The 20,483-nt window shown below is 41.7% G+C and overlaps 1 protein-coding gene across 1 annotated transcript in view; it reads left to right on the forward strand.

Moving 5' to 3' along the window:
- The window catches only part of rorb (RAR-related orphan receptor B), a 199,862-nt gene that overhangs the window by 136,420 nt on the left and 42,959 nt on the right, over window positions 1-20,483 (forward strand). Inside the window, exon 4 of the mRNA XM_063069177.1 lies at window positions 1,176-1,592. Coding sequence (XP_062925247.1) covers window positions 1,176-1,592 — 417 coding nt within the window. The remainder of the gene's footprint in view (window positions 1-1,175; window positions 1,593-20,483) is intronic.

The following is a 20,483-nucleotide window of genomic DNA, read 5'->3' on the forward strand; positions in this document are numbered from 1 at the left end:
CCAGTCACTAGACTGCAAAGCTTGTTAACATGAGCAATACTTGAGATGAATAGAGACATTTTAAGGGAAAGTAGATAAGCATGTTGATTAAAAGGAACAGCTGACAGTATGAAATGTAATAGCATGGGAGACTTCTGTAAAACATTATCACCCATGAGAATCCGCCCTCTGTACTGGAAATTCTTTGTCATACTAAGTATAACAGTTAAATAACTGGACTCAAAATTCAGAGGCCCAGAGTTCATTTCCTACCATGGCAGCACTGAAATTTAAATTCAGTTTATAAAATGGCATTTAAAAATAATAATCATATGTAATGAGACCTACAAACAAATAGATGTTAAAAATAACAACTGGTTCACTACCGTACATCACGGTGGAAATCTACTATCTTTGTAACTCTATGATTCTCAGCTCACTAATATCAGTTATCAATTTTAAGTGCCCTCTGCAATGGTCTAGAAGTGGGTTGACCATAAAACATCAGAGCAGAATTAGGCCATCTGGCCCATCGAGTCTGGTCTGCAATTCCATCATGACTGATTTATTAGCTATCGCAACCCCATTCTCCTGCATTCACCCTGTAACCTTTGACACTCTTACCAATCAAGAACCTATTAGCCTCCACTTTAAATATACCCTGTGACTTGGCATCTGTGGCAATGAATTCTACAGATTCACCACCCTTTGGCTAAAGAAATTCCTTCTCATCTTGATTCTAAAGGGAATTCACTCTAGTCTGAGGTCGTGCTCACTGGTCCTGGACTCCTCCTCTATAGGAGACATCCTTTCCATATTCAGTCTATCTGGGCATTTCAATATTTGATAGGTTTCAATGAGACCCACCCTTATTCTAATAAAATCCAGTGATAACAGGCCCAGAGCCATCAAATGCTCCTCAGACATTAATCCTTTCATTCCTAGAATTATTCTCGTGAACCTCCTCTTCGCACTTGATTTCAAGAGACATTAGAAATGGGCAATAAATGGCTGCATATCCAGTGATGTTCACATCTTGAAAAATGAACAAATTAAATGGGGTGACCATACCGTTGTTAAGGGTTAAATGTCAACAATTTTAGCATTTTGTTTCTAGTTCCCATGAGAATATGATACTTGGAAATAGAGTCTTCCAGTTTCAATTTATTTAAGGACAATTTCTTTTCCTCTCACAGCTGTGAAGTTTGGGAGAATGTCCAAGAAGCAGCGTGACAGTTTGTACGCCGAGGTCCAGAAGCACCAACAAAGGCTGCAAGAGCAGCGGCAGCAGCAGAGCGGCGAGGCAGAAGCTCTTGCCCGCGTCTACACCAACAGCATCAGCAATGGCTTGACAGACCTGAACAACGAGATTGGTGGCACTTACGCAAACGGACATGTAATCGATCTGCCAAAAGTACAGTCTGAGGGAGCTAATGGATATTACAGTGTAGATTCTGCGCAACCATCGCCGGATCAGTCTGGAATAGACATGGCTGGAATCAAGCAAATAAAACAAGAGCCTATTTATGAACTCACACCTGTACCAAACTTGTTTACGTATAGCTCTTTTACAAATGGTCAACTGGCTCCTGGAGTAACTATGACCGAAATAGGTAGGTACGGAAAGGGAAAACATGTGCCTTACTTTGTAAAGAATCCAAATGTTGGCAAAAAATATTAATTTTATCCATGTCTGCTACTGGCAATAACTGTGATACTATAAAAATTGTTGTTACGAAGCTTACTATTGAAATTCCGTTAGTCATTGAAAGAGATGGCGACTTGTGGAAGTTACTTTCCCCAGGATGCATGGGCAGGAAACTTCTGTTTGACAGTCTCAAAGAACAGGTGATAGCAGAGTTTGTTTATGTGTTTATTTTCTTTTTGCATTTTCTGTACCCAAATCTCCTCAAGATGCTGACAAGCACAGAAACTACGGGGTTGATTGACTTCTTTCGGTCATAATTAATTATCTTAGAGGTCATCGCAGAGGAAAACTAACAAAAGAATATTGCATTCCTGATAATTAAACTCTTCGAGGGAAAATCAATCGGATAGAAAACCCAGCCTTTTCGTTTTGGGTGCAAAATCCTTCTCACCTAAATTTTGCCTTGATGCATCGTCTAGAAATTAGTGACATAATATACAAGTACATCTGCCCCATATTCACATTTGCTTGCATGTTTCTGTGTATATCATTGAGAGACGTTAATTGATAGAATTTTCAATAACTTTCTTTGTCAGAGCCAGGCACTCAGTCATTGAAAGGCCACATTCTCTTTTGCCACTTTAGTTGGTTTATCCATGATAGCACACTTGAAATACTATATTTTCAATATTCTGCTTCTGTCTCTCTCAGCCTGTTACTTTCTCACTGATTGATGCAAAAGGATTATTAGGGAAGATTTATTGGAAAAACTTGACAGTCTTTCTGGTCCAGATGCATTCATGTGGAGGGCCCAAATGCCTGAATAGCCGATTGAGCACTATGGTAAATCAGATCACTGTGAACAAGGACCAAAAAAAAAATGACCATTACTACCAAACCCATTCCTATAATATGCGATCAACCATCTTCATCGTCTTCTGAACGCAACTAAGTTGGTAACAAGTATGATTAAAGCCAATGTTCCCAGACCTTGAAAACGTATTTTAAATTCATAAGCACATTAAAAAAAAATCAAGTAATGTTTGACCACATAAGAGATAATAATTCCAACAATGGTGGACTTTATAATCCCAATTTCCTTGATGGAAAATATGTTTTCATTTCTGCAGTGTATCAATGTTATTATCTAGAACTACGATGAGAAACCAATAGTTACAATAACTATTCACACTTCATTGCAGACAAAAATATGCTGTCATATTTATGACATCATTGCAGTGCATACCATGTAATGTATGACATACAGTATTTGCATACAAGTATATCCCATTTCTTTCCCTACGTGACAATCATTGTTTCTGTCTATTAATTGGCTCTCTCAAACAAGCGAAATCTGAGCAACACACACAAAATGCTGGAGGAACTCAGAAGACCAGGCAGCATCTATGGAAAAAAGTATAGTTGATGATTCGGGCCGAAACCCTTTGGCAGGACTGGCTCTCTCAAATGCGTTTGACTCTCTTGCCACGCATTTGCTTCTTGATCTGACAAATTTATCGCATTAGCCTTTGTTGCTGGTGACTCTTCAGTGGCTGATTCTATAGACCTTTCTAGATTGTATATGTCATCACATATTTATCCAGTGCATTCTGATACATCTCTCATTGCAATCATTGTGGATCCTTCTGACTTTTCTTCCATTGAATAAAATGGTTTCTAGCGCTACAAGTTTACTAATGCAGAATTAAAATATCTAACCTCTGCATGATAAAAACGAGAAAGTCTGCAGATGCCCGAAATCTTAAGCAAAACACACAAAATGCTGGACGAACTCGACAGGTCAGGCTGCATCTGTGGAAATGAATAGGTAGTTGACGTTTCTGGCCCAGACCCTTCTTCAGGACTGAGAAGGAAAGGGGAAGATGCCAGAATAAAAAGGTGGGTGTAGGGGAAGGCTAGCTGAAAGGTGAAGCCAGGTAGGTAGGAAAGGTCAAGGGCTGCAGAAGAAGGAATCTGCATGATGTTCCTTGTTCTTCTCAGTCCCAGCTTCTCATGGTATCTAAACTGTATCAGTTTGTCTCTTCTCAATCTTTTGTGAGGATGGCTTGCTTTCGCTTCCGCAGCTCTCTCTCCATTTTCTTCTCCAAGTTAAGCTGCAATAAATTCAAGTATATCTGAAGTCTGTGATGCATCAACAGCTATGTTAGGGCACTTCCTTTGGTAGAATACAATGTTGTACAATACTTCAGCAACAATTTAACAGAATGATGATTCATGGCTAAACTTAAGCAATCTTGGATAGCTGCTCTCTCTGAAACTTCCTTAAAATATTCATGCTCTTTGGCTCCATCTTTAGAAGCCAAGCAGTATGGGAGAATTAATGAAAATCTAAAGGTATTGAATGTTTTGAAGGGTTCAGAAGTTTCACTTGGATTGAAGCATATTATCTAAAACAAACTCTTCAGGGACTCCATCTCATCTCCTCAATTATTCATTTTGTCGCTGTTCATGATACCACGAATCAATAATGTCATGGCATCAACACAGCAAAGAAATAAGGTCTACAGCCCACAATGTCTGGGCCACACTGGCATCTGTCTACACGAACACCATCTACCTGCATCAATTTATGCATCACCCTATTGTGCCAGGACCATTTTCACGATGCCCAATCCACTTCCGGCTGCCCTGCTCTATCTATTGCACACTCCTCGCTATTTTGCCCCTTTGCACTGTTCATGTCCGCTTCTGAATGACCCTACACGGTCCGCTCGGCACCCATCCTTTCAGGCCTGCGTGCACCACACCCTGGCTTCTCCCTTCCAGGTCCACTCCTAGTTTCCACAACGGATCATCCTGCTGCCCACTATCTCTGGGCCTTCGAGGTTTACTCTGGCTTTTCTCAGACTACTTATGTTTCACTGTACCTAGTGCGCTGGCTCATCAGCTCAAAGACGTATACCATGCTGTATCTCACACTGCTTTCTCCGTTTCACTCTAATTTCTTGCTTAGTTTCCCCTTTGCTTTGCCCATCCCTATTCCCAGTTCATCCCCCTCGGTCGTCTTGACCAACACCCCTTCAGTTTGCTCATAGGGGAGGGAGGGGAGAGAACGTTGACTCAGACCATGGGAGGCCTGCGTCGGGCATTTTCATGCCTTACAAGGCGCAGATTGGAAGTCTGTGTGGGGCGCCATTCCTCGCACAGACACTAGAGCAATGTGTGGTTAAGTGCCTTGCTCAAGGACACAAACACGCTGCCACAGCCAAGGCTCGAACTAGTGACCTTCAGATCACTGGAGGAACTCCTTAACCACTTGGCCACGTGCCCAACACATAGAATGAGTGATTTGAAAGATTAGCTTTATTGTCACATGTACATTGAAACATAGGGTGAAATGCGTCATTTTCATCAAATCAAATAAGCGATGATTGTACTGGGTAGCCCTCAAGTGTCCCCGTGCTTTTGGTGCCAGCACGCCCACAACTCATTGACCCTAAACTCCATGTTCTCGGAAGGTGGGAGGAACCCGGAGGAAACGCACCGAGTCACGGGGAGAAGATGCAAACTCCTTGCAGGCAGCAGCAGGAAAAGACCCCTGATCTATGATCACTTTAAAGTGATCTGCTAACCTTTACACTACTGCGCTGATAAGAACTAGAAAGCCTCATAGAGTTGCACGGCTCAAAAACAGGCCCCTCAGCTGACTGTGTCCACACTGAGCAGCTAATAGTCATTTCCTTTCATCCCATTGTATCCTGCCCCACATTCTCATCAGGTTCTCACCCTGGGCCTCCCACCAATACCCACACTCCTCCCCACTGCAACCCTTACCATATTGTCACCCACTTTTAAGCTAAAGGTAATTTTTAGTGGCCAATTAACTTGCTAACCCAAATGCCTATGAGATGTAAGAGGAAACCAGTGCAACCTGGAGGAGCTCCATGCATCAGAGGGAGAATGTGAAATCCCCACACAGACAGCATTGTAGGTCAGAATTGACCCAAGGTCTGTGAGGTATCGGCTCTAATCTCTAAGTCACAATACTGCCCACTAATTGCTGTTTCTGACAAAAAATCAACATAGGCACTCTGAAATGGGTTTGTCGTTCAGCTACATGCCTGTAGATTATCTTTGGTGGTTTTATCCTGCACTCCTGACAGTTTGTATATCTTGATACCAAATCTTCAAGATCTTTGTCAATGAATGGCCATGCTTCTGCCATGCTTGCAACCTTGTCATGTTCTGACTATAATTTGTTTCGGATTCATTTCTTGGAACAATAGGGAGAATATTCAGTGTCTCCACTTCATATAACCTTAACCAGTTGACAATTCAAATTCCCTATTGCAAATCAATTTTATATCCACATGAATAATTTATTTGAACTGGTCCAGCCTCTGAGTGAATGATCACCGACTTGCTTTAGAAATGTGTGTTTCCACACTGGCTGATTAACTTTTGCAGTTATGACCGGAAAATCGTCATCCAATAATTAAAGTCATAGGCATTCAGTCCAGAAACAACCCCTTCTGCTCAGCGTGTCCATGCTAATCTGTGTTTGTCCATCTGCACTAATCCCATATGCTTGCATTAGATCCATGTTCCTTTATGCCTTGCCTGTTCAAGTGCCTATCTAAAAACGCTGCAATATAAAACCGTGTTCTCACTGCCTACATCACAACATGTATGCATTATTCTGGAAGAACCATTTTGTTAAGAAGTAAATGCAACTGTGCAGTTGATTTTTGGTCTGCTTCCCTTGTTCTGACTTAGTAACTTTAGTTATTCTTTATGATTGTTTGCATTACTAATCTTTAGCCACTATAACATACAGTGCACTATATTTGTATGATTACCTTTGGTATTTAAGTATAACTACTTTCTGCCAACTAGATGACTGAATTACTGCTGTAGGTACAGTGCCTTGAAAAAGTATTCATCCTCTAATTCTTTGCTCACATAAATGTGAATTACAACCAGGGATTTTTCATCTATTTAAAGGAATCAGCTTCCTGTTAAAGGTATACTCTATGTAGACTGAACGATCTGTAGGCAACATTCGATGTGCAGTAGCCAGGTCTCCACAGTGTGGTGGGCTGCTGTGCTCTACTTAGCTTTGCACAGTGCCAGGGTCTGGAGATAAAAGGACAAAGTCATTTAGCCTAGGGTGATGAAGAGCAGAAGGAAGAAAATAGGAAGATCAGGGCCGCATAAGACAACTGATACACATTGCTGATCAAAATCATTCACACAATTCCTGCAACTAACCATTCATATCTTGCCACTTGTTGCCATCGCTCAGCATCTTCAGATGTCTCACCATTCCATACAAGTTGAAAGCCACATGCTGGTAACTAACCAAAGCTGACCCAGAATGGAAATCACAAAATAATTATTATGTGAGTTTCTAGAAATGGAACTCAAAACTCTTAAAATTTCGTGAAGCTCCCACTTGCATCTTTTAAGCCTTGACTCTTTCTCGAGCTGTATTATACATCCTCTGTGGATGTAGGGGCAGGTTGTTCAGATCCCTGTGCTGACTGTTGACATGCTTGTTCACTGCGTTTTGGAGCCTGTGAGTGAGTTGGCTCTGGACACCAGAATGATGCAAGGTTGGTGTGTTATGAATCTCCTTCAAGCTAGCACTCCCTGTGAGCACACCCTCAATGAGTCGCACATCTGATGTTCTTTTCATGTGGCCACTCTTCCTGTGGATGGGATACCTTCCTGTGCTCTAGATATATCTTGGTCATTAACAGCCTATGAAAACACCATTAGTATCCAGCTTGGCAAAACAAACACAGCCTGAGCCCTCCGACGTGGAGTCTAAACTACTTCCTAGCTTCTTCATTTTCGCTTGTCAATTGTTATATACGAGTCACCAAATGAAAACTTAACCCAATTATGACTATAGCCAGCAGAGTGTAACTTTCTGATCTAGTGCATGACTGGTATGAGTCTTCTAAGAGTGCACACTTGGACTGAATGATTTCCTCCTCTGAGGTGACATCATCATTGCCTGTTGGACTGTTAAAGTTGGAGAAGAGAAATACAAGAACTATAACTGTTAAGTTAGATTTAAGATTAAATTATTTTGTTTGTTCTTTTGCTGATTTCATTAAGTATTCTGTGCAAACTGGCTAAAAGAAGTGGAGTTCTGGCATCAATTAGCCGCGGAACCTTCATTTCATCATCTCTATCGACTGCGCATCCTTTCACGTCAGCTACGTCCAGAACTTATCTCTGGTGCTCTGTCTTTTCTTAGTGCTGTTTTAGACTTTCTTATGAAATGAGAGAATGAACTCACCAACGCTTTAGAGCAATAGCTTGTGTTGAATAAATAAAGAGAGAATATTCATTAATAGTGACTCTGAGGAGAGTTACAATATCTCCAAAAGAAGAGGTTGAATGTCAGGCGTGTTTGGACAGGTGGGGACTTAGAAAGATGTGCATAAGTACCTCAATAGTAATTTGTAACAGGAAAGAGATGAAAGCCAGGTGGAAGAGGCTGAAGTAATATACCGTCCAGGAGTTGGATGAATGATGCCTACTTTCTGATCTAATGAGGTCATCCAACTGCTTGCAGTGCTGCATCCAGGATAAGTTGACAATTTGACCGCTGCTCGTTTCTGAACACCTCCAGGTATGTTGTCTTAGTCATCAGCAGGCTTCTTTCTGCCAACACCAGGAAATGCAATCTATCAATGTATTCCCAGCATGGAGAAGTATCTTGGACTAGCTTTAACATATCAGCCTCTTCTGTCTTCCCTGTGGTATGTAGCCAACAGGAGACTATTTCAACTGTTAAGCTTGAAGTTTGCCTTTAAATAGTGGAGCTGAAACTGAGTAATGCTTCAAGTACACAGCTTGGCCAAATATCTGAAAAAGTTGTGTGAATGCCATGCCTCTGATAAAGTACTGCAGGAAAATTTAGGCCTGTCAGCTGCCAGTGGGGCCTTCTACCTCAGCTTCCATCCCTGTTCCCAGTGTACCCAGAAGATAAACATTCAGTTCAGTGTGTAGAAGAATTTTTAAAAATTAGCTAATAGGGAGAAAGAGAAAGAGTGGCTGCTTCTTTCTTCTTATGCTGTAACAATATTTTAAGCTTTGTCTCAGCCCTTCCTAATAACAAAGCAATGAAGTTTTACAGAAAAATAGTGGAATCAAATGCTTGATCTACTGTAGGGAGATCTATATTCAGGAATGACTTCCTTTTCTCCAGAAAATCTAATTTTCTATTGAATATCAGAAAAAGACATTATTTTTCATTCTTAGATATTTCACATTGAAGAAAGTGAAAATGGGGTTTACAGTGATCCAGGAAATTGTTGTCAACTCAAAACATTAACTCACATGAAAATTGTGCCATAGGGTTAGCAATCTTCCTGTTTGAGTTTCACTTGCTTTTGGCTCCCTCCTTGCCTGATGTATAATCAATGGTCACTTTATTAGGTACATCTGTACTCCTGCTTGTTAATGCAAATATCTAATCAGCCAATCATGAGGCAGCCGTTCATTGTATAAAAGCATGCAGACAGAGACAAGAGGTTCAGTTGTTGCTCAGAACAAACATCAGAATGGGGAAGAAATGTGATCTAAGTGACTTTGACCGTGGAATGATTGTTGGTGCCAGATGGGATGGTTTGAGTATCTCAGAAACCGCTGATCTCCTGGGATTTTCACACACAGTGTCTAGAATATACAGAGAATGGTGTGAAAAACAAAAATAAAATATCCGGTGAGTAACAGTTCTGTGGTCAAAAATACCCTGTTAATGAGAGAGGTCAGTGAATAATGGTCAGACTGGTTCAAGCTGACAGGAAGGTGACGGTAACTCCAACAGCCATGCATTACTCGAGTGCTGCACAGAAAGACAGCTCTGAATGTACAACATGTTGAACCCTGAAGTGGATGGGCTATGGCAGCAGAAGACCACAAGCATACATAGAGTGGCCACTTCATTAGGTACATGGTATACCTAATAAAGTGGTCACTGAGTGTATATTGGTGGGGTTGTTTGACATTGAAACCCGTTCGTTGCTGCTGCTTAAGAAGGAAAGAGTATTTATCTTCTTAAACAGCACGTGTTAGATTCGCCTCCAAGGAGCTGACTTAAGGACCCCATCAGACAGGACATACCTTCTCCTCATTGCGACCATCAGGGAGGAGGTACAGAAGCCTGAAGGCACACACGCAGTGATTCAGGAACATATATCTGTGTGTGTGTGTGTGTGTGTGTGTGTGTGTGTGTGTGTGTATTTACTGTAATTCACAGTTTTTAATTATTAAGTATTGCAATGCACTGCTGCCATACAACCACAAATGTCATGCCGTATGCCAGTGACATTAAACCTGATTCAGATTCTGACTTTAGAAGCAGACCTTTGTGTTTAGAACCAGCAACCTTGATGAGAATGGATTTGAGCTCGTCCCATGCAGGAGGTCAAGCAGAAACAAGAGGACATTCTCACTGCTTCCCCGTGACTTGAGATTGTTTAATCAATATGCTAGTCACCTGCAGGCTCACTGACACTACCTGACAATGACTGACGTTCACTGCCTGCAGCGTTTCAGGCTTACGAGGGTTGTAACTTACTAAACTACATTATATCATTTTCTTTAGAGAAACCTAGAACAAATTGCATGTACAGTTGTGCCATTAGTAATGTCAGCCACATTAAATATTCTCCTATGCCTTCCAGCTCAACAATATCCAACAGTCTCTGCTGCAAGTATTAACTGAGTGACTGTCTTTGATGTGAATGTATTCTTTGCCACTGAATAGCAGTAATCAGCTTTGCTTCTTTCACAATGGCCTGGAAATTGTTTGGGTGTGAGAAAAGGTGCATTAATCCATTAGCATACTGTGTGTCAATATGAAACAAATTGCAAAATTATTTCAATGCACGATGGCCAATCTGCTGTGTGTGATGGAACAGGCTTTGTGTACCCAATGCCTTTTTCTTCTGTTACTGAAAAGTGAAGAAGGAAGTGAAGGCATGATTGTTGCTTGCAGGTTGCAGCAGAGAGAGAGGTCTGTAAAGAGGATGGGTTAAATAACCAGTTGGGATGAAAATAGGGTCTTTTAAGAGACTCCTGGATAGGTACATGGAGCTTAGAAGAATAGAGGGCTATGGGTAAGCCTAGGTAGTTCTAAGGTAAGGACATGTTTGGCACAGCTTTGTGGGCCAAAGGGCCTGTATTATGCTGTAGGTTTTCTATGTTTCTACATTTCTAAAATCCTGACATCAAAGTCTAGTTCAGTGCTTCAGAAATGGTGGTTACTATCAAATGCTGGGAGTGGCAGTCAAATTTGCCCCTGGATGGAAAGGGGATAAAGACCAAGGAAAGGTGATGCACAGATCTGAAAATAGCTCCAGAGAACCCAGCTGATCACCAATTCCATGACCTCAGATCTGGTCAGGGAGGTTCCCTTTTAGTCCCATAGTACCAGGCTTTGCATACATTGTGCAGGGCTGCTGCAGGAGTGATCTTTATCATTTGCAAATCTCATAGGTCTAACTGCATCATGTGGACATGACATCCAAACATTTGTTGGGTACCCATGCATGTCCAGGTACTCTGAGGAAGCATGAGGGTCCCGAAAGTTATTTGATATCATTTCTAAAAAGCAATAATATGTTTCCTGCCAAGGTTTTATGACATAGTCTGCGTGAACCTACTCACAGAAGAATTACCAGTCTAATAAATTCTCTCCAATTCTGTGCAGGCACATGGGTTAGTTTGCATTGGCATTATTGCCAGCAAAGATATAATAGGCTGAAAGGCCGGTTTCCGTGTTGCACCATCCTATGTTATGCGATGAGACAGCAAAAGGCATTTGAAGATATATCTGTGACATCTATACACATAAGAATGCCTCTGCTTGCTTCCCAAGCCTTCCATCTATAGACCATGAGACCATAAGACATAGGAGCAGAATTATGCCATTCAGCCCATCAGGTTTCCTCTACCATTCAATCATGGGTGATTTACCTCTCCCTTATCTCCAGTCTCCTGCCTTCTCCCCGCAACCTTTGACACCCTGACAAATCAAAAACCTGTCAGCAGGCTGTAATCATCACAAGCAGGTGCTTGCTTGACTGAGGCGGCACAGGGTTTAAAAGGAGCTTGGGGCCTTTCAGAAGTTTTTGGCAGGCTGCAGTCATGACAATCTATTCAGCACCCAGCAAAGGCCAATAAAAAGAAGTGAGGTGTAAGCGGAACAGCCATTGTAGGAGTGGACAGTGTTCGAATGTTTGGCTCAACAGGCATGGACAAGAACAGGTGGAGGTTCTAAGTAAGTTATTTTTCTCTTTCTTTGTCTATTCGTACATAGCTAGTGCAGTGAGAATGGGTCCAGGGTTAGTTAGATTAGATTATGATTATGATTATGAGGACACTCAGTCCTCGTTTATTGTCATTTAGAAATGCATGCATTAAAATATGATATAACATTCCTCCAGAATGATATCACAAGAGAAACGCAGGACAAACCGAGACAAAAACTGACAAAACCGCATAATTATAACATATAATTAAAATAGTGCAAAGCAATACCATAATTTGATAAAGAGCAGACCATGGGCATGATAATCGTATGTTCTTTGTGTAAGATGTGGGAATTCTGGGAGATTTCCAGTCTCTCTGATAACTACAGCATATCTGCATGAATTGCATCGAGCTGCAACTCCTTAGACATAGGGTTAAGGAATTTGAGCTGCAACTCGATGACCTTCGGCTAATATAAAAGAAGGAGGAGGTGATGGATAGGACCTCAAAGGAGATAGTCACCCCAAGGTTGCAGGAGGCAGGTAACTGGGTGACTGTGAGGAGAGGGAAAGGAGAGAGAGAGAAAGCCAATATAGAGCACACCTGTGGCCATTGCCCTCAATAATAACTTTACGGCTTTGGATACAATGACTGGGTCTCTGGTGCTAAGTCTGACTCTGAGACTCAGAAGGGGATTGGTACCGATGACATATGTAAGAAAAGTGAGGAGATCCTAAAGAGATAATCTAAGGAGTCAGGTAGAAAGCCGAAAAGCAGGACATCCAGGGTCTGGGTTGTTGCATTGCTGCACAACAGTGAGGGTAAGAACGGGACGATGCACACTTTCAGATTTCTGGATCATTGGAATCCTCTCTGGGGAAAGTATGACCTACACAAAAAGGATGGGATATGGAACCCGAGGGGGACCAATATCCTTATGGGAAGGTTTGCTAAAGCTGTTGGGGAGGGTTTGGCAGGGGGACAGTTAATATACAAGTAGATGCAGTGTGTAGTGAGACTGTAAGGATGGACAGGCAGATGATAGGGCAAAACTGCAGTCAGTGGAATGAGCTGAAGTGTAACATGGGGACAAAATTGAAAAGGGTGATGAATAGAGGACTAAGATGTTATAATTGAATGCGCGCAGTATATATGATAATCTTATAGTGCATTAGAGATTGGCAGGTATGACATTTTGAACATCAGTGAGTCGTGGCTGAAAGAAGATCATAGTTGGGAGCTTAACATCCGAAGGTGCACATTGTATAAAAAGGACAGGCAGGTGGGAAGAGCAGGTAGGTGGCTGTGTTGGTACAAAAAAAAAATCAAATCCTTATAAAGAGGTGACATAGGACTGGAAGATCTATAATCCTTGTGGGTAGAGTTAAGTAAATGTAAAGTTAAAAAGAAGTTGGTGGGAGTTATATACAGGCCTCCGAACAGCAGCCTTAATGTGGGGTACAAATTACAATGGGAGATAGAAAAGACATGCAAAAAAGGGCAATGTCACAATAGTCATGGGGGATTTCAATATGCAGGTAGATTGGTAAAATCAGGTTGATGCTGGATCCCGAGGGGAGGAATCTGCACAAAGCCTACGAATGTCTTTTTAAAGCAGTTTGTGATTGAGCCCAATGGGGTAAAGGCAATTTTGATTTGGGTGTGGTGTGATGAACCAGATTAGGTTAGGGAGCTTTAGGTAAAAGGAACTCTTAAGAAGCAGCGATCATAATATGAAAGAACTCTCCCTGCTGTTTGAGAGGAAGCAGCTAAAGTCAGATGTATCAGTATTACAGTGGAGTAAAGGGAGTTACAAGAGCATGAGAAAGGAAATGACTGTATGACGCCAAAACAGTTGGAGTTTCTGGGGGGCAATTCAGAAGGATTCTAAGGGGAGGATGAAGCAACTGTCGCTGACAAGATAAGTCAAAGACAGCATAAAAGGAAAAGGGAGGGCATATAATATAGCAAAAATTAGTGGGGAGTTGGTGGATTGGGAAACCTTTAAAACCCAACAGAATGCAACTAAAAAACCCATAAGGAGGGAAGAGATGAAATATGAAGGTAAGCTAGCTAATGATTGAAAAGAGGATACCAAAAGATTTTTTAGGTAGATAAAGAATAAAAGAGAGTTGAGAGTTAATATTGGGCCACTGGAAAATGATGCTGGAGAGGTAGCAATGGGGGACAAAGAAATGGTGGACAAAATTAGGAAGTATCTTGCATCAGTCTTCCCTGTGGAAGATACTAGTAACATGCAAGAAATCCAAAGAGAGTCAGGGGACAGAAGTGATTGTAGTTGCTGTTACTAAGCAGAAGGTGCTTGGGAAGCTGAAAGGTATGAAGGTTCAGTAGATTAGTCACCTGGACCAGGTGGACTACACTCTGGGGTTTTGAAGGAAGTGGCTAAAGAAATTCCTCCACATTTCTGTTCTAAATGGATATCCTTCTACTCCGAATCTGCGCTCTCCGGTCCTAGGTTCCCCCACCATTGGAAACATCCTCTCCACATCACTTTATCTGGACTCTCTCCAGTGCCAGCACATCCCTTCTAAGATAGGGGCCCAAAACTGCTCACAATACTTCAAATACAATGACAGATTTGACCACATGGAGGAACAGAAATCTCAACCCCGGGCCAGGCAAGATAGCCAAACATTGATCTTTACTACACAGATACCGGTACTGTCAGCACCAAAGACACACTGAAAATCTGTTTATACAGTATATTTCCCTGGTGATAATAAACAACATCTCCCTTTCCATTTTCCTGGTTGCATTCATTGCTTATTGTTTTCTATGGTGGTCCTAAATTCTAAGGATTGATGTTGGGACCTTTTCATTGTTTGACTGGTTGAGCTGTTCCTATGTCTTATGGTCTTATAAATGACTGATGAGAATGCAGATGGTCTGTTTAATAAGTATGCCGTTGACACAAAAATTAGTGGCATCATGGATAGCTAAAAACGGATACAGGGGAACAGAGATCAGCTAAAAAGTTAGGCGAAGTGGTGGCAGATGGAATTTAGTCCTGAAAAATGTGAGTTTTGGCAGGCATAAACAGATGGGGAGGGATATTAGGAGTGTTGCTGTACAGAGAAATCTGGGTTGCAACTTCATTGCTCTCTGAAAATGGCAGCACAGGTGGATAGGATTGTGAATAAGACATTTGGCATACTTGCTTTCATAGACCAAAGCTTTGAGTATAAGATCAGAACATCATATTACAGCTATATAGGAACCGTGGGTTAGAACACACTCAGGATATTCTGTATAGTTCTAATTGCCATACCACAAGAAGGCTGGCTGTGTTCCCAGTGGAACACAGGAGCTGAGGGTGACCTCTACTTATTGAGAGGTACACACGGTACCAACCCAAGCTCACACCGTCTATTTATACCCCCTGTGACCAATTTAACCTTCTTCAATTCACCCATATTAATTGTAAAAAACTGCTTAACTAATTGTAGATTCCTCAATACTTTTCAGAGCTTTGTTATCAAAATTTGGGGCTAGATCTTTCTTCTTAACTGTAAGAAACTGCTTAACTTATTGTAAATTCCTCAATACTGTTTCAGATCTTCCACCCTTCCACCCTTCTCTTAAATTCACCTAGTCCATTTCTGGCACTTACCTGACCTTTCATGATCACTGTGTCTTCATCTCTGGAGACAAGCTGTTCTTTTATCTTTTATGAACCTACCTATTCCCATGGTTATCTTGACTCTATCACTTCCCACCCTGTCTCCTGTATTTCTTTTTCTCGGTTCCTTCGTCTCTGCCACACCTGTTCCCAGGATGAGGATTTTCTTTCCAGGACATCAGAGATGCCCTTCTTCTTCAAAGAATGTGGTATCTTTTCCTCCACCATTGATGCTGCCCTCACCCACATCTCCTCCATCTCATAAACATCCGTGCTCACCCCATCTTTCCACTGTCTTAACAGCGATGGAGTTCCTTATCCTCACCTGCCACCCCATGAGCCTCCACATGCCACACATTATTCTCCACAACTTCCACCATTTTCAACAGGATCCTACCACCAAACACATCTTTAACTCCCTCCACTCACTCTCCACTTTCCACAGGGTTCACTCCCCCCATGAGATCCTTGTCCATTCATCCCCCTCTTCTGGCACATATCTATGGCAGCATCAGAAATGCTACACCTGCCAATTCATCTCCTCTCTTGGCTCCACTCAGGGGTGAGGCATCACTTCACCTGCAGATCTGTTGGGGTTGTCTACTGGATACGGTGCTTCCAGAGCAGCCTCCTGTACATCGTTGAGACCTGATGTAAATTGGGATTCTGTTTCATCTGCCCAAAAGTGGAATGTCCCAGTGGCCAACCTTTTTAATTCCCGTCCCCATTCCCATTTCGACATGTCAGTTCATGGCCTCCACCCTCACTCAGGGTTGAGGAGCAATACCTCATATTCTATCTAAGTAGCCTCTAACCTGATGGCATGAACATCGATTACTTTTTCTGATAAGTTTTTGTTCCCTCCCCTTTCCCTCTTCTATTCCCAAACTCTGGTGTCTTATCTCTTCTCCTCTCCTATCTGATTCCTTTTTCTCCAGCCCTTTGCCTTTCTACCCACCCGGCATCACCTATCACCTAGCTAGTGTTCCTTCCCTCCCCCCGCCCCGCAGCTTTTTATTCTGACGACTTTCCCCCTTCCTTTTCAGTATTGAAGAAAGCTCTCAGCCTGAAATGTCAACTGTTCATTCACTTTCATAGATGCTGACTGACACATTGAGCTCCTCCAGCATTTTGTGTGTGTTGCTCAGATTTCCAGCATCTGCAAAATCTCTTGTGTTTATGGTGTGAGTGACTGTTCTCCTGATTATAATTAGCTATACAGCCAGAATAGTTGCCATACAATTACTAAAATGCACAAGATAGATAGCAGGTGTGAACATCCTTAGGTTTGTCTATGGCTATGTTAACCTGCAGTCACACTTGAGATTATCTAATCTTCACTGCTGGAGAGTCACACTCAGGCCAGGCAGCATCTACAGGAAGAGGTACAGTCGACGTTTTGGGCCGAGATCCTGTGTCCTGACGAAGGGTCTCGGCCTGAAACGTCGACTGTACCTCTTCCTATAGATGCTGCCTGGCCTGCTGCGTTCACCAGCAATTTTTATGTGTGTTGCTTGAAATTCCAGCATCTGCAGATTTCCTCATGGCTGGGAAGCTTCTACTGGCTTCTTTGTGCCAGTAGGGTCTTGGGTGGTTTCTGTTCCACATCCATTCTGATGTGTTTTTTGACCATTGCTTGTCAATCAAGTCATTATCCCCTATCAATTATGTTTAAGACTGTTTAATGTCATTTCCTGTACACAAGTGTAAAGGAGAATGAAATAATTGTTACTTCAGAATCATTTAACACAAAACAAAATTCAAAAGATAAAGAACACAACAATAATTAAAAAACACACTAGATACATAGATAACTTTGATACATAGATTGACTGTATGTCCATAAAGTGATGTAAAACTGTACATAAGGTGACTGACAAGAAATAATAAAGTCATGGTGGAGTAGGTGGGTGGAGGTGTTGGTCAAGCTTACTGCTTGGGGAAAGTAACTGTTTTTGAGTCTGGTAGTTCTAGCATGGATGCTACATAGCTTCCTCCCTAATGGATAGTCATTGACACCCTGATGAGTCCATGAGCAGGGTGGGTGGGACCTTTCATGTTGTCCCTGGCCTTTTTTTAGCCACCTTTCTTTATATATGTTTTTGATGGGGGGATAGGCTGGTGCAGGTGATGTGTTGAGCAGTTTTGACTACCTATTGTAGAGCCTTCCTGTCCTCCGCTGTGAAGTTTCCATACCAAGCAGTAATGCAGCTTGTCAAGATGCTTTCTACTGCACATCTGTAGAATGACGTGAGTATGGATGTGCAAAGTCCAGCTCTCTTCAGGCTCCTCAGGAAACAGAGACATTGGTGAGCTTTCTTGACTGTGTAGGATGTGTTCTGGGATCATGAGGGGTTGTGTGTGACGTGCACTCCTTGGGTTTGGAAGCTACAGTTTCCACTGCTGTGCTGCTGGTGTAGAAGGGGTGTGTGAGTGGAGTGAGTTCTTATGAAGTTGATAACCATCTCTTGTTGAAATTAATGGTTAATTGCCTGGCTCCAAAGATCTTCTTTGGTCCACTGATATCATGTGTAGATCAGCAAATCGTTATTGTGGACTTCAATTTGAAGTGACATCATGTATTTATTTCCGTGAGTTGCAAAAACATAAAAGCAGTTACAGCTTAATCCATGGTCAGAGTCCACCAGTCACCTTATTGTTTTACTTAACACATTTAAAATTCATTGTTCAATCCATGCGGACTCTTTCACAATTGACAGTAAATATATAGATTATTAACCGTGTTCCTACTTTGTATGACAAGTTGATGTTGTATATTGTTAGATTACTTCTTGTTGTGGCGTTAGTTTACACTGAGCATAAAGGCTAAAATTATCCAAAGTTTTTAATATACCTTATTTACATCCACTCAAATTAGCTAGCTCTTATTTTTTTTGACAATCCTCTAAGATGTGGAAATATGCAGGCACCAGTGTCACGGAGCTAGGAATCTGAAGGTTTCCAACACAGTGCTTAATATCTCATTCCCTAAAGAGAAAGATGGATTGAAATACCGTTTCAAAGCATGTTTAGTCTGATACATCCTCACATTCGAATACCATGGGCTACCACAGCAGAGCCAGAAAACCAGGGCCAAAATTATATATCCACTAAACCTTTGAAACCAAGCAGATGAGATCTCATTTGGAGACTCAAAAGACTGGGGAAATGAAGTTAATCACATTGTAAACACAAGAAAATTGACCAGCTATATCTCAAAGAGATTCTACTGCCCTCAATGTGTGTATGTACACAGCTATGTAGCGAGCGGAACAACTTCTCAAAATTCACATGAGGTGGAAGCTTTCTTCAGGGTTTTTTTAATAAGATCCCTTTACTGTGAAAAGATATTGCTGTTTCAAGAGCAAATATAGAGAAGTTGGAGATGAATGTCCTTCCACCATGCTTCAAATCAGAATGAAAACTAACCCAAGTAGGAAATGATATAAAAAACAGTTTATGTGTAGGAAGTGATGTTCATACAAAATGAACTGCATCTCGAGAGGCAAAGACACTTCCCACCTGGTATTCATAGGATGTCAAACTTAACTTCTGAAACTAAAAGTCAAAAGATCATTTTACTAAGTATCTGGCAGAAGAAGGATAGTCTTAGATACTGGTCTGTAAAACAATCTTACTACACAATCTTTAACCATTCTCATTTCAAAAAAAGACTTGATGACATACTTGTTCTTGATAATGTCTAATGAGCAGAGAGGTAGCATGGAACTTACCCAAAATGATGATCAGGTGAGTTACCTCTGAAGTGAGCTGTGCCTTCTTCAAATGTCTTCCAACTCAGACTCAATAAAATGACAGAGTTTACTGTGGGGCTTTGTTTTGAGAGAGGTTCTTGTTTTGTGATGCACTGCATGCCCTCTGCATAAACCTGTCTTTGAACAACAAGAAGGATTCTAACCTTTGGCTCATTCAGTTGCTTTGCACTGAGCTGTTATTTACAAATGTGTCAATTATTGTAAAGACCGTCTTTGGCTACTCCTGTAAAGCAATGAGCAATATGTGAGAGCTGAGCAATCGTTCTGGTAGGTGACTTCCAGTCTGAAAAATGGTCACAGCATGCACTGCCAAGTTGGAGTGACAATAGATGAGTGATGTTGGTTGACACTTGAGGACGTATTTCTACATCTGCCTTAGGGTCGGCTAAGTTGAAAGTTTCCTGCTGACTATGTTCCTGTTGGACATCAGCAAGAAATATCGGGCCAGTTATCCATGAGGACAGGGTGAGCTGCTTAGCTTGGAGTTCTCTTGCAGCACAATCAGCCAGTTAAGATCAGCCGGAGCATACTTCCATTGGCTGTTCTGAGTTGTTCGCCTTATATGTTGGATCCTATTGTGTACATAAACATAGAATATCTTTGTTTCATTAAATAGATAACCAAGCACAGCCTTGCTGTCAATAGAGAACTTGATATCATCTAGTTCTGCTTCCAACTCCTCAGTTGTCACCTTTGCCATCTCAGCTGCTAGAACAGGAGCACCAAGTTCAAACCTTGGTATGGTTAGATCTGGTTGAGAGCAAGCTTTGTCTTGCCCAAGATGAATCAAACTTCAATGTATTCAGCAGTATCTGTGACCTTCACGTATACAACAGCAGCAATAGCTTTAGTTGATGGTGTCACAGAAGATGTAGACCTTTCATTTGGTCTGCGGATTGTGGAAAGTTTGTGTAGGTTTTTGGAGTTTTAAGATCCTGAAGGGAAGAACACCATTGCTGCCACTGTTCATCTTCCTCTTTAGGGAATGGGATATCCCATCCAAAAGTGTCTGAGGTCAGCTCCCTTAACATGAAACTTCCCTGGATACTGACTGGAGCAGCAAATCCAAAAGGATCAAATAGGCTGTTGTTAGTCAATAGCACACCTCAACATGTAAAGGGTCTTTCAGTAACAACCATCTGTTAAGTAAGGGTGTAGGTAACAAAGTCCCATCTAAGGCTTAGACTGTGCTGCATAGGAG

Source organism: Mobula hypostoma, chromosome 16 (assembly GCF_963921235.1).
Source record: "Mobula hypostoma chromosome 16, sMobHyp1.1, whole genome shotgun sequence".
In the NCBI taxonomy this organism is placed as follows: domain Eukaryota; kingdom Metazoa; phylum Chordata; class Chondrichthyes; order Myliobatiformes; family Myliobatidae; genus Mobula; species Mobula hypostoma.